The 13,155-nt window shown below is 41.7% G+C and overlaps 1 protein-coding gene across 1 annotated transcript in view; it reads right to left on the bottom strand.

Annotated features, from left to right (window-relative positions):
• LOC111152905 (HYDIN, axonemal central pair apparatus protein) overlaps positions 1–13,155 on the bottom strand; it is a 298,524-nt gene that overhangs the window by 59,487 nt on the left and 225,882 nt on the right. Inside the window, 5 exon segments of the mRNA XM_022511638.1 lie at positions 4,643–4,760; positions 7,135–7,373; positions 7,813–7,981; positions 9,697–9,796; positions 11,740–11,839. Of these exon segments, the coding sequence (XP_022367346.1) occupies positions 4,643–4,760; positions 7,135–7,373; positions 7,813–7,981; positions 9,697–9,796; positions 11,740–11,839 (726 nt within the window).

Raw genomic sequence — 13,155 nt, 5'->3', positions numbered from 1 at the left:
GGATAATCCAGGGTAATCTCCCTCATTGCAAGGTTTTTCATAAAATCCATCAACAAAGGTGATCACCTATCATCAGGGAGATGCAAATCAAAATCACAAGATACCACCTCATGCCTGTTTGAATGGTTAGTATCAAATTTATTATTGTCCACTGTTGGTAGGAATATAAATTGGTAAGAAGGAGAAGGTTTGAATAATAAGAATATGGTTGAATGTTGTCTCAAAGGAACAAAGTCACACTGAAGGCAAAGAACAGCAGAAAAGGGTAGACTCAAAACAGTGAGTAGCGAGAAAGGAATGGTGGTCAGAGAAAGGAAACTTAGAAATCAAGAGTTCAGAAGCACCTCAGTTTCCTTTGATGGGAGATCCAGGGTGTGACCTTGAGAGTGAAGTGTCAAGGTAGGAGAGCAGACAGGGTCATTGGAATGAAGAGGTAGGGTATTAGAGAGAGGCTGCTTCACTGGGAGTAAAGAAAATACAGTGGGCTAAGAAGGCAAAACAAACAAGTGAAAATGAACAAAAAAACCCCAACCCTGAAGATACATATGTTAGAAGGGATGAGAGTTATAGAAACATATGTAGAAAATTATGCATGTTAATTAAATAGAAGGCTTCTGTTGAAGAGGAAAATACTTGAGAAGACATAAAAACCAATACGTAGAGAATTCAATCCAAATGCAGCCAACAATTACTGATGTCCAGAAAGTGCAGAGTACCTACTTTCTCTTTATTTTTGCCTTGAATGCACATGTGCTGGCTAGAGCTGCGGCAGCTGTCTTGGAACCATGAGGAAAAGTCAAGAGACTCACAGTCTTCAATGATCTTGGAACCATGAGGAAAAGTCAAGAGACTCATAGTCTTCAATGAGCCTCTAAGCCAACACAAGCAACTACCTAACTTATTTAAACATATCCTAGGCAAACCTAAGAGGCTCTTAACTTTAGAAAACAAACTGAGGGTTGCTGGAGGGGAGGAGGGTGAGGGATGGAGTGATAGTCATTAAGGAAGACGCTTGATGTAATGAGCACTGGGTGTTATATGTAACTCATGAATCACTAAATTCTACCCTTAAACTAATAAAAAAAGAAAAAAAACCCCATATCCTATCTGTTTAGACCACTACTGTTGGGGTGTTACTTGTAACTAAACATAATCCACAATGCACTAGGAAGGCTTCTAGGAAGCCTTCAGTGACTTGCAACAGTTACCAGGAACAACAGAACTTATTCCTTCACCTTTCTGGAGCTTTTCCCTCCATACACACTTCAATTATAGTATTTACCATGCTGTCGATCAATTGCTTATTAACTCTCTGCCTTTCATAAGTGTCTAAAATATTTCCTCTACATCCATTTAGAGTCATATCAGACAGTGTTCTAATGTTTGCTTTAATTGATAAACATTATTTAGAAAACTCACGAGGAGAAGGGAAGTCTATCGAATTTACATACATAATTGCCTGCCATGATTTTACTTCCTACTCGATGTTTCATAATTCTTTTTTTTTTTTTTTTTTAGATTTTTAAAAAGATTTATTTAGGGCACCTGGGTGGCTCAGTCGTTAAGTGTTTGGCTTTGGCTCAGGTCATGATCCCAGTGTCCTGGGATTAAGCCCCAAACTGGGCTCCCTGCTCAGCAGGAAGCCTGCTTCTCCCTCTCCCACTCCCCCTGCTTGTATTCCCTCTCTCACTGTGTGTCTTTCTGTCAAATAAATAAATAAAATCTTTTTAAAAAACATTATTTATCTGAGGGGGTGAGAGGAGGGGCAGACTCCCTGCTGAGTGCAGAGCCCCAGCATGGGGCTCCATCTCACAATCCTGGGATCATGAAGAAACAAAATCAAGAGTTGGACACTTAACTGACTGAGCCACCCAAGACTTTTTTTTCCAAGAAATCTCTACCCACAATGTGTGGCTTGAACTCATGACCCTGAGATCAAGAGTCATATATGCTCTATTGACTGAGCCAGCTAGCTCCCTCCACAATTCCTTCTTTTATTATTTACTTTCTGTTCAGAGAACTTCCTTTATCCAGTCTTTTGGGAGAGACCTGCTGGTAACAAACTAATTTTCCTTCATTTTAGAATACTTTAATTTTCCATTTATTTCTGAGGCATATTTTTCCTGTATCTAAGATTCGGGCTTCACAGTTGTCTACTTCCTGAACTTGCAAAATGTTGAGCCATTTTCTTCTGGCCGCTATGGTTTTTGATAAGAAATCTGCTGTCATTCAAATAGTTTCCTTTCTATATGTAAGGTCATTCCTCTTTCACTGGTGTTAAGATTTTTTGTCTTTTGTGTTGAGAAGTCTGACTATGATGTGTGTGGGTGTGGATTTATTTAGGTTTGTCCTATTTGGGATTTGCCCAGATTTTGAATCTATAAGTTTACATCTTTTGCTAAATTTGGGAAGCTTTTGGTCATCATTTCTTTGAGTACCTTTTCAGCTCAACCTTATTTCTTTTCTTTTCTTTTTTTAAAGTTTATTTATTTATAATCTCTATCCCCAATGTGGGGCTCAAACTCATGACCCAGAGATTAAGAGTCACATGAAAACACTCTCTACCAACTGAGCCAGCTAACTGCCCCAGCCCAACCCTATTTCTTTTTTTAAAAATCATTTTTTAATTTATTTTCAGCATAACAGTATTCATTGTTTTTGTATCACACCCAGTGCTCCATGCAATCCATGCCCTCTCTAATACCCACCACCTGGTTCCCCCAACCTCCCACCCCCCACCTCTTCAAACCCTTCAGATAGTTTTTCAGAGTCCATAGTCTCTCATTGTTCACCTCCCCTTCCAATTTCCCCCAACTCCCTTCTCCTAACTCCCTATGTCCTCCATGCTATTTGTTATGTTCCACAAATAAGTGAAAGCATATGATAATTGACTCTCTCTGCTTGAATTATTTCACTCAGCATAATCTCTTCCAGTCCCGTCCATGTTGCTACAAAACCAACCCTAGGGGCACCTGGGTTGCTCAGTGGTTAGGCCTCTGCCTTCAGCTCAGGTCATGATCTCAGGGTTCTGGGATCGAGTTCTGCATCGGGCTCTCTGCTCTGCAGGGAGCCTGCTTCCTCCTCTCTCTCTCTCTCTGCTTGCCCCTCTGCCCACTTGTGATCTCTCTCTGTCAAATAAATAAAATCTAAAACAAAAAAACAAAAAAAAACAAAAAAAAAACAACCCTATTTCTTATCTCTTTCTGGAAATCTGAGGACAGGGATATTAGATTTTTTCCACAGGTCCTTCAGGGTCTGTTCATTTTTTAATTCATTAGACTCAAATAGATTTTTCAATAGAACTCAAAACAGAGTTTATTTCTTCTCTTGTTTAGATTGGGTAGAATAATGGTTTCCCAAAGATGTCCACATCCTAATCCCTGGTCCCTGCGAATATGTTACCCTACATGGAAAAAAAAAAAAAAAACCCTTGTTGATATGACTAAATTAAGAATCTTGAGATGGGGAGATTATTCCATATTTATCCCAGGACCAATGTGATCACAGGGGTCCTTATATGTGGAAGGAGCAAACCTAAGAGAGTTAGAGAGGGATGTGACTATGGAAGAAGCTGGAGTCATGTGATGTGAGAAGAGCTTGATCCATTAGGGCTGGTTTTAAGGATGGAGGAAGGAAATCATGAACGCAGAAAGACAGGTGTCCTCTATAAGCTGGAAAAGGTAAGGAAATGGATTATCTCCCAAAGTCTCCAGAAAAGAATACAGCTTTGCCAATACCCCGGTGAGTCTCATGTCAAGCTTCTGACCTACGGAAATGTAAGCTAAAAAATTTGTATTGTCCTAAGCCACTATGTCTGAGGTAATTTGTTATGAGGGCAATAGGAAAAAGAGAGAGGAATTTCTATGGTTCTGTATTCAAGTTCATGGAGTTTTTCTTCTATCCCCTCTATCCTCTTTTTGAACCCATCAACGGAGTTAAATTTTGGTTATTTTTTCACTTTCAAAATTTCTGTTTGGTTCTTTACATCTTCTCTTGCTTTGCTGAGAACTAACTATGTTTTCATTTGTTCCAAGCATGTTTGTAATTGCTCTTTGAAGCATTTTTATGTTGGCTGCTTTACGATTTTTGTCAGATAATTCTAACAGTTATATTAAGACTGGCACCTATTGCCTATTTCCAGTTTGAGATCTTCCTCGTTTTTGGTATGATGCATGATTTTGATTTGAAACCTGGGAATTTCAGCTATTATCAGACTCAGAATCTTATTTAGATCTTCTGTTTGAGTGGGGCTTCTCTGACATCACTCTGGCAAGAAAGATGAAGTATATTTACTTCATCTTACTATAGCAGAAGTCTTAAAACCTGCTTTTATTTAAGCCAGTCCAAATGGGCTTTGTTTCTTATAAATAGATGATCCATGATTAAAACATATATGAAGAGATGAAACTTAATTTTAAGGCAATGAGAACCAATGAAGGTTTTAAAACAAAAGAGGATATCAAAAGAAAAGTCAATGCTTTGCCTGAAAATAAAAGTGATATTTCAAGAGAGCTAGTATTCCTGCCACGGTAGGCTCAGATCTTGCTAGTGTAGGGAGGTGTCTGTGGCAAGAACTAGGCAGGAGGGAACTAATTGGAAGGCAGCCTTATAGGGTTCCTTTGACAAGGAAAAGAGTGCTCACCTGGTTTGTGACATTTACTTCTTTCTGAACTGCATCAGACAACTTGGTTGATTTGGAAGGGCCAGGCTTGTAGTAGCTCTCACTTTCCCGGGATCTTGCACGTCTGACATGGCTGACTCTGATTAAAGAAGCAAGAGGACACCCTCAGGTTGGGGCGGTGACATTAAGTACGATCTGTCAGCTAATTGCATGGTCTCTTCTCCCAAGAATGGGAGAGATAGCCAAGGGGGCATCTGGGAAAGTCAGCTTATTTATCATTAGCAGACCTCATTCAACAATGATAAGAAAATTATAAAGTCATTGGACTTATTGAATATGATTCATAAGGACATTGAAAATTGCTGCAAAACAATAATGTTTAAGTGTTTACTTGAGTTCTCTGGAAAGCAGTGTGTGACAATTACTTATAGAAAATCATTTGTAGAAAAATCTGTAATCTGATCTTACTTTAAAAAAATGAGAAGTCAAATAAAAGCTTAAATTCTGTCCCTTTTCTTCACATTTATAGTCATGGTGTTTTTATTTATTTTTAAGATTTTATTTATTTATTTGACAGAGATCACAAGTAGGCAGAGCAGCAGGCAGAGAGAGAGAGGAGGGTGGGGAAGCAGGCTCCTGCTGAGCAGAGAGCTCGATGTGGGGCTTGATCCCAGGACCCTGAGATCGTGACTGGAGCCGAAGGCAGAGGCTTAACCCACTGAGCCACCCAGGCGCCCCAATCATGGTGTTTTTAAACTGAGTTTAGGCAATAGCTCGAACATAAGTTCTGTTTGCTTCACCTGAAGCTAGTTTATTCAGTAATTAGTTTTTCTGGAGGCCAGTTAACCTACAACATCCAATGCATTAGAGGTGCAATCTTAAGCTTTTGAGAGTTTTATATAGTTCAGCATTTACTTGCTCAATGACCAGAACAATTACATTTCAACCCCCTTTGAGTATTTTGCACGAATTTGTACACACTAAGATGAAAAACAAATTAAAACTAAAACAACATAAAGCAAATACAAATATATCATATTTATAAATAGTATTAAATTATGATAAAATAAATGCTAAAAAAGTTGCATAAATTAAGTTGAAATTAAATTTGGAAGGAAGAGACTTATTTTTGTGTGTGTGAAGCAAACATTAGTATTAATAAGCAAGAATCATGCACCAACTTTTATTATAAAGGCTAAAAATAAAAAAAGGCTAGGGCTTTTTTTCTCTTTAGAAAGAGATTTTAGATAGCTTAGCCCAACATTTCCTAATATGTTCAAACTTAGCCACAATGGAAGAGGGTATCTACAAAAATGCAAAACAATTACAAACAAGGTATGTCTGATTTAAAACAATTAACTGGGGCACCTGGGTGGCTCAGTGGGTTAAAGCCTCTGCCTTCGGCTCAGGTCATGATCTCAGGGTCTTGAGATCAAGCCCCGCATCGGGCTCTCTGCTCTGAGGGGAGCCTGCTTCCTCCTCTCTCTCTTCCTGCCTCTCTGCCTACTTGTGATCTCTGTCTGTCAAATAAATAAATAAAATCTTAAAAAAAAACCAATTAACTGGAAAGTCAATTTTAAACTAATTAATTAATTAGGGAGTCAATTAATTAGGACAAAGAGCCTTGGGAATTGGTAAAACTATACTTAATTGCCAAGAAAAGGATATGGTCATCAAAAGCCAAAAGTATGCACAAAGGTGAAGTGTTTTAGAGAATTAAGAGCTGCCTTGTGAAGAATACAGAGTTTTGCCTTTGGAACAACTAAGAGAGCTATTGTGACAGTGCCTTCATGCGGAAAAGGTCAAAGCAGGGCCCAGTAGACAGAAGGCAGCAGTGTGCTTCCCTTGTCTATATTTCTGGGGTACCTTCTGCCACTTCACATGTGAGGGACAGCTCTGATTTCTTTTGACTTAGTTTGTGGTTCTACTAGTCCCTCCACATCCTACAGGACAATAAATAGGACAATGACTTACTGTGAGTCCTGCAGCATGTTAGAAGCACCAGGACAACAGACACAACCCCACATGGAGGACTTTATATTTGTTCAATTAAATCTATCACATGAGTGACAGTAAGAAAGCATATGAAATCTGAAGGCGGAGATGTGGGTTCCGAACTGAGATCTACTGGTGATTTCTTGCCTAATCTTAGACAAGCCATTTCATTCTTTCTTATTTTTTTTAAAGATTTTATTTATTTATTTGACAGACAGAGATCACAAGTAGGCAGAGAGGCAGTCAGAGAGAGAGGGGGAAGCAGGCTCCCTGCTGAGCAGAGAGCCCAATGCGGGGCTCCATCCCAGGACCCTGAGATCATGACCTGAGCTAAAGGCAGATGCTTTAACCCACTGAGCCACCCAGGTGCCCCAGACAAGCCATTTCTAAACCTTAGTGACCTCACCCCACGAAAAGGGGATTGGGTGAATTTAGATAAAGTATTTGAAAGCTCTTCATAAAATAAAATGCACTAATAAACCAGAGAATGGCACGAGATAAGTACAGACTTGTCTTACACTTTCTTTTGATGAATGGGGCTCTCCCCGGTCAGCCTATAGAGGGCGTACTTGAAGTCAGTAACACCTTGATTTTCTATGCTGAAGGTGGTGCTTTTCCGAGTGCCACAGATCAAAGCCCCAAAGTTGATGATGGAGGAGGGGCTGATGTTGTATTTAGAGTACACCGCATTCACAGAAAACTTGATTGGGATGCTGGCAATGGTTTCACCTCCTTCTGTGATATTGGGTTCAATAATCTAGAAAGAGAGGAAGGATTGGGAAGATGTCAGCCACTATGCTTCAGGAATTCCAGGACTGTCTACTTCATTCTCTGTTTTCGTTACTGCCATGAAGCCAATTTCATTCTTTCTTTCATTTTCTTCATATTATTGCACCAACAGTATTAGAAAATACTGTTATCAAACTTACTAGGTATTAGCCATGGATCGACGTGGACTGAGCTGACCTCCTCTTTCACTTCCCCACTCTTCTCTTGCACCTGAAGTCTGAACTCAGCTCTCCAAAGATCATGGCTCTATTGCCTGTCTGGCACTCTTGGTTGCTGATGACTTTGCACACTCCCCCACATAACCAAACCCTGGAGCATGGGCTAGGCGAGGTAGCCTTTATTTATTGATTTTGACATGAGTCCCACAATCCTGTCACTGAGTGAATCCTCCCTTTGAGCTATTTTACCTGACAGCGCAGAATTGGTTGGTGTTCAATCTTCACTTCCTTTTTTGCACGAAATAACACCTGGACATTTGTGGGCTTTTCCGCTGAGGTTAATGAGCCCTTCTTGGGTTGGATAGAGATCATGGAATTTACATTGGTTGCCAAAATCCCCAAGGAGTCCACAGAAAAGCTGAAAGATGAGAATGAAAGGCCAGTTGAAATCATTCTGGGGAACCCAAGATACTAGAGAGGAGACTCCAGACGGTTGAGTGCCAGCCATGTCTGCTTAAGCACTGTGTCTGGAAGTGCCCACTGTGCTTTGTGCTCTATGAGCACCCCTCTGCAGCCAGGACTGACTAGGCCAGTGAGTGATGCTTGAGGCAAAGATAGCCATCTCTAGCCTGAGGTCAAGAGGTGCCTTTGCAGGAGATCTCTATCCAACAGGGACACTTGATGCTGGATATGGACCAACTAAATGAATTCATCTTTCTGTCTGTCTATCACTCCCCCTCTCTCTCCCTTTCTCTCTCTGTCTCCCTTCCTCCCCTCTCTAGGACTGAATATTAGCACATACACAGGGAACAGTGATGCAGAAGCCAGGGGATCTAAAGACAGAGAGAAAGTGGGAGCAGAAGCCATTTAGCAGAGGTATGTGGAAAGGGAGGCCATGGCCTAGTGGGAACGAGGTGGGAAGCCACAGAGAGCAACTGACTCATGAGAATGGCAGAGGGACTGCAACAGGAGCAAGGAACTCAAGCGGAGGTGGGACACCTGGGGTTTCTTTGGGGACCTAAATGTCACCCCCACGCTCCAGGAGACATGGCCACACCATGGCTGCATGCTTGGTGCCTGAGCTTCCTCACTTTCCCGCAAATTCTTTCTATGAATTTTGATCACCTGCTCCATCCCGAGGGTGACTGGTCCATGTAATCTAGAAGAGCAGAACTAACGTTCTGTGATAACCTACAACAAAACTCAGAAGCCAGCAGGATCCCACTCAGCGCTAATTCCAAGGGGTCAGTGGTTTTCTTCTAGGTTTGTTAAGCTTCTATTTATAGTTATCTATTTCAATGCATGGGTCTAGGAATGGTAGCCCTGAGGTGGGACTTCTCCCATTTCAGCCTTCTTTCAGCTGAAGTGAAGCTAAGGTGAATGCACAGAATTTCTTCTAAGTCTGTGAGGGGAAGTCCCTTTATCAACCGCAAATTCTTCCAGGAGAAGGATCATCTTCCATAGAACAGATTGGCCATGGCTGCTGGCATTGCCCCCAAGGGTTGTGTGGCCCTACCTGAGTGACCTCCTCCCTCCCCCCACCCAGCACCACGCTTTCCTCTCTGAGAAATCTCTTATTTAGTCCTTCATTTCTCATCCTGAGAAATGAGCACAAGCTGGAGCTCCACTCCGCCAGGCCACCATTTGGGTTCTATAACACAGTGGTTCTCAAAACTAAAAAAAGAAAATTGGAAAAAGCCCTCTTTTCATATGAAATCTTGCATGGAATGTCAACTTATGAAACAGATTGGAGCCAAGAGGAGGACAGGCCAGCTGAAGGCCAGGTCTCCACCTCCAGTCTCTCCCTCCAATCCCCGGATCTCCCCTCACCTAGCATGTCTTCTTCCCAACCTCTCCCTCAGAGTCTCTCTCCCACCCCCAGGGCCCTGTGGCTCCGGGTGCTTTGAGAGGGACTTCAAGGGTCCCTGTAAAGCCACAGGGTTGAGAGCAGCGTGAAAACCTCTGCTCTTAGCAGTTGGAATTTCATTCATTTGAAGCCTGAGAGAGGCTACAAACAGAGATGGTTCTTATGATTTCCTCAGTCAGGTTTCTGTTTTTATCTCCCAGACAGCACTTCCTCCCCATGAGTGGAGGTGGATGACCTCCACATATGCCTGATGGATTCCAGGTTACCTGAACATGATCTCATACTTCCCACGATTCTTCAGCTGGAGGGGCTGCTTCACCTCTTCCATGACCTTCACGATCCCAAAGTCAAGGCCTCCTTCAGCTCCTGCAGAGACCAGCGACCAGGGTGGGGAGGAGGATTAGATGGTGTGGGAATCAGAAGCAGAGGAACTTCCTGTTGAAGTTCCCATGGAAAATCCATGGTGTCAAGCTCAGAAAATTTATTTTCTGAAAACACTGCAGCTGAGAAAACTGCCCATAACTGAGTCTCAGCAAACAAACGATGGACTCTGCTTTGGCACCTACTTTAGCTCCCTCCATCTTAGGACCGCTGTCCTTCCCTTCATGCTTTCCATTAGTTAAAACTTCTAGTAGCTAAAAAATATTTCATCAAGAATATAGTAAACATAGTTAGAATAATTCATATAAACTTGTATTGTTTTACTTAGCACTGCCTCATAAGCATTTTCCCACATAATTAAAAACTCCTTGTAAATGTGATCTTAATGGTCATATAATACACCATGATATGCTGTTCTATAATTTACAGTATTATTTTTATGGCAATAGTGCTCCATTCATTTTGTTTAATTTTTATTTTTTGTAAACATAATATATTTTTATCCCCAGGGGTACAGGTCTGTGAATCTCCAGGTTTACACACTTCACAGCATTCACCATAGCACATACCCTCCCCGATGTCCATAACCCCACCCCCCTTATCCCAACCCCCCTCCCCCCAGCAACCCTCAGTTTGTTTTGTGAGATTAAGAGTCACTTATGGTTTGTCTCCCTCCCAATCCCATCTTGTTTCATTTATTCTTCTCTTACCCCCTCCATTCATTTTTAAAAAGATTTTATTTATTTATTTGTCAGAGGGAGAGAGATCACAAGTAGGCAGAGCAGCAGGCAGAGAGAGAGAGAGAGAGAGAGGGAAGCAGGCTCCCTGCTGAGCAGAGAGCCCGATGCGGGACTCAATCCTAAGACCCCGAGATCATGACCTGAGCCAAAGGCAGAGGCTTAACTCACTGAGCCACCCACGTGCCCCAAAAGCGTTTCATTCTTAATAGATATTTAGGTTTTTTCTAATCTTCCATTAGTACAAATAATGCTGCAATAAATATCCTTGTACATAAGACTCATGACATCTAGGCAAACAGGCAGCTTTCATGTTCTCTGAATCTTGCTGAGAAGGAGGGCAAGCAGAAGAAGCAAGAATAATGGAAAACTGCATGCCAACAGGGAGGGTCTAACCTGGGTGTGAAGGCAGTGCAGTGGGCAGAATAATGCTCTGTGCCCTCAGAAGGTGTCCGTGTCCTTATCCCCATGAATATGCTGTAAATATGCATATGAACCTGTGAATCTGCTTGGTCCTATGGTAAAGGGGGGATGATGGATGGAATTAAGGTTGCTCATCAGCTGACTCTATCTATCATCTGACTTTAAAATAGAAAGAGTATCCTGGATTCTCCGGGTGGGCCCACTGTAATCATTACACAAGTAGAAGAGGGAAATAGAAGTGGAGAACAAGAGAGATGATGGTGTGAGAAGGACCTGACCCAACGATGTTGGCTTTGAAGATGGAGAAAAAAGGACCATGAGCCAAGGATGTAGGTAGCTTCTAGAAGCTAGAAAAGGTGAAGAAATGGATTCTCCTCCAGAGTTCCAGAAAGGAACGTGGCTCTGCCAATATCTTGATGTTAGCCCAGTTAGATCAGTTTTGGACTTCTGACCCGTGGAACTGTAAGATGATAAATCTGTATTATTACGAGCCACAATTTGTGGCAATTTGTTACAGCAGTGATGGAAGACTAATGCAGGTAGGAAAAGAGCTCTGCCAACTTTGTGATTATTGCCACCCCTTGTCATCTCTAGCTGGAGAAAACTAAGATTCGTAGTCATGTTGCTGACATTACTCTAGGGCTTGCATCACTATTTGCTCAAATTCCACGCCCTCCCCAACAACCATTAGTCTTCCTCTACATAAGAAATACATTGCACTCAAAGACGTAACTTCTAAATACCCTTTCCCTGAAGGGGTCAACAGACCTTTGGGGAAGGTGATGTCCAAGGCGACGTCGTAAGACTCTGCAAAGACCAAGATGTTTTCAATCTGAACCACTCCAACAAGATTTTCTGCATCTAAAACCTGTTAGGGTAAAAGGGATTCTTCAGTAAAAGCAAGATCCATGGGGGACTTGGAGCTGGAACTACGTGCCACGCAGCAGAAATGATGAAGCAGGAGATGTGGTAGAGAATATTTTAAAGATGTATTTAGCTTTTGTCTTCAGTGACCATTTGGTATGACTGGTGTTCTCATAACATCCTTTGGGAAACGCCAGTGTAGACAATCAATATAAGAATGGGGAAAAGCGACTGCATTTTTCATCTTGTCCACTTATGAGGTTTTTTGCGTGATTTTCACTGCATTGTTGAAGTTGGGGGCTGTGAGTATACATACAAAGCAAAGTGTTCTTTGGAACTTCTAAATACAATAAACCCGAAGAGCATTTTTCTGCCCGTTGAAACAGAAAACTTGCACGTTGTCAATCACCCTTGCTTTACTGATTTTATAAATCCGAATTCTTCTGTTTGTTTCTGGTTCAACCTATGGAAAAAGCACTAGATTTTCATATAAAATAAGTGTTTAGTGTTTCTCTCCAGGAAATTTCAAATGTTTTATTTAAGTGAACACCTTTACTATTCAAGTTAGAAGTGTAAAAAAAAAAAAAAAAAAAGCAAGCCTGCCTCCATCCCCCAGTTGCTCACTGTCCCCTCCCTCCCTGTCCCGAGGAGCACCTGAACTGCTGTCAGCTGTCAGCTGGACCCTACTTTTAACTCCTGAGACAAACAAGAGGGTGATAAACTGTCCATTCATCAAGGGGAAGAGCCGTTGGCCATGGGGGGTAGCTCTCCTGGATACCCCTGCCTTTCCGGTGGTGCCTCAAGTTGAGAAATAAAGTCACCAGCTCTGCATGACTTGTGCTTGGTGTCAAGTGGGAAATTGGTAGCTGTCACCAAACTCAAGTTTTAATTCAGAATTTCCATCTTTTCTTTCATTGAGCATTTTGCCAACGTTCCACAGAGCAAATTGGACGCACTTTTTACCTTATTTTGCTGCTCAGCCTCTGACAGAGATGACCAAAAGGACTGGCAGCAGGAGGGCAAAACAAGACAAACAATCTGGATTACCATTTCCAAAATTTACACAGTACCTTTCTCCTGATAGATGCCATGCACCTAGAACATTCTATTTCCTTTGCTTTCTTATTGGAGTAGAGGGTAGAGGTTAAATTTTGTAACTAAGGGAAATAGGATGAACAATTTAAGAGGTACACAAATAAAATAAAATGAGTTCACCAGAGCACTTTCCAAGGGGACCAGAAAGCAAAGCATTTCCTCATGTAGATGTTGAAGGAATCTGGGGAAGAGAAACCTTAGACAACTTTAAGGAGCCTGAGGGGA

The sequence above is a fragment of the Enhydra lutris genome, unplaced genomic scaffold (genome assembly GCF_002288905.1).
Source record: "Enhydra lutris kenyoni isolate GAN:26980312 unplaced genomic scaffold, ASM228890v2 scaffoldscaffold30, whole genome shotgun sequence".
Classification (NCBI taxonomy): domain Eukaryota; kingdom Metazoa; phylum Chordata; class Mammalia; order Carnivora; family Mustelidae; genus Enhydra; species Enhydra lutris.
The sequence above is the reverse complement of the archived record's forward strand: the minus strand, read 5'-3'. Positions and strand labels throughout refer to the sequence as shown.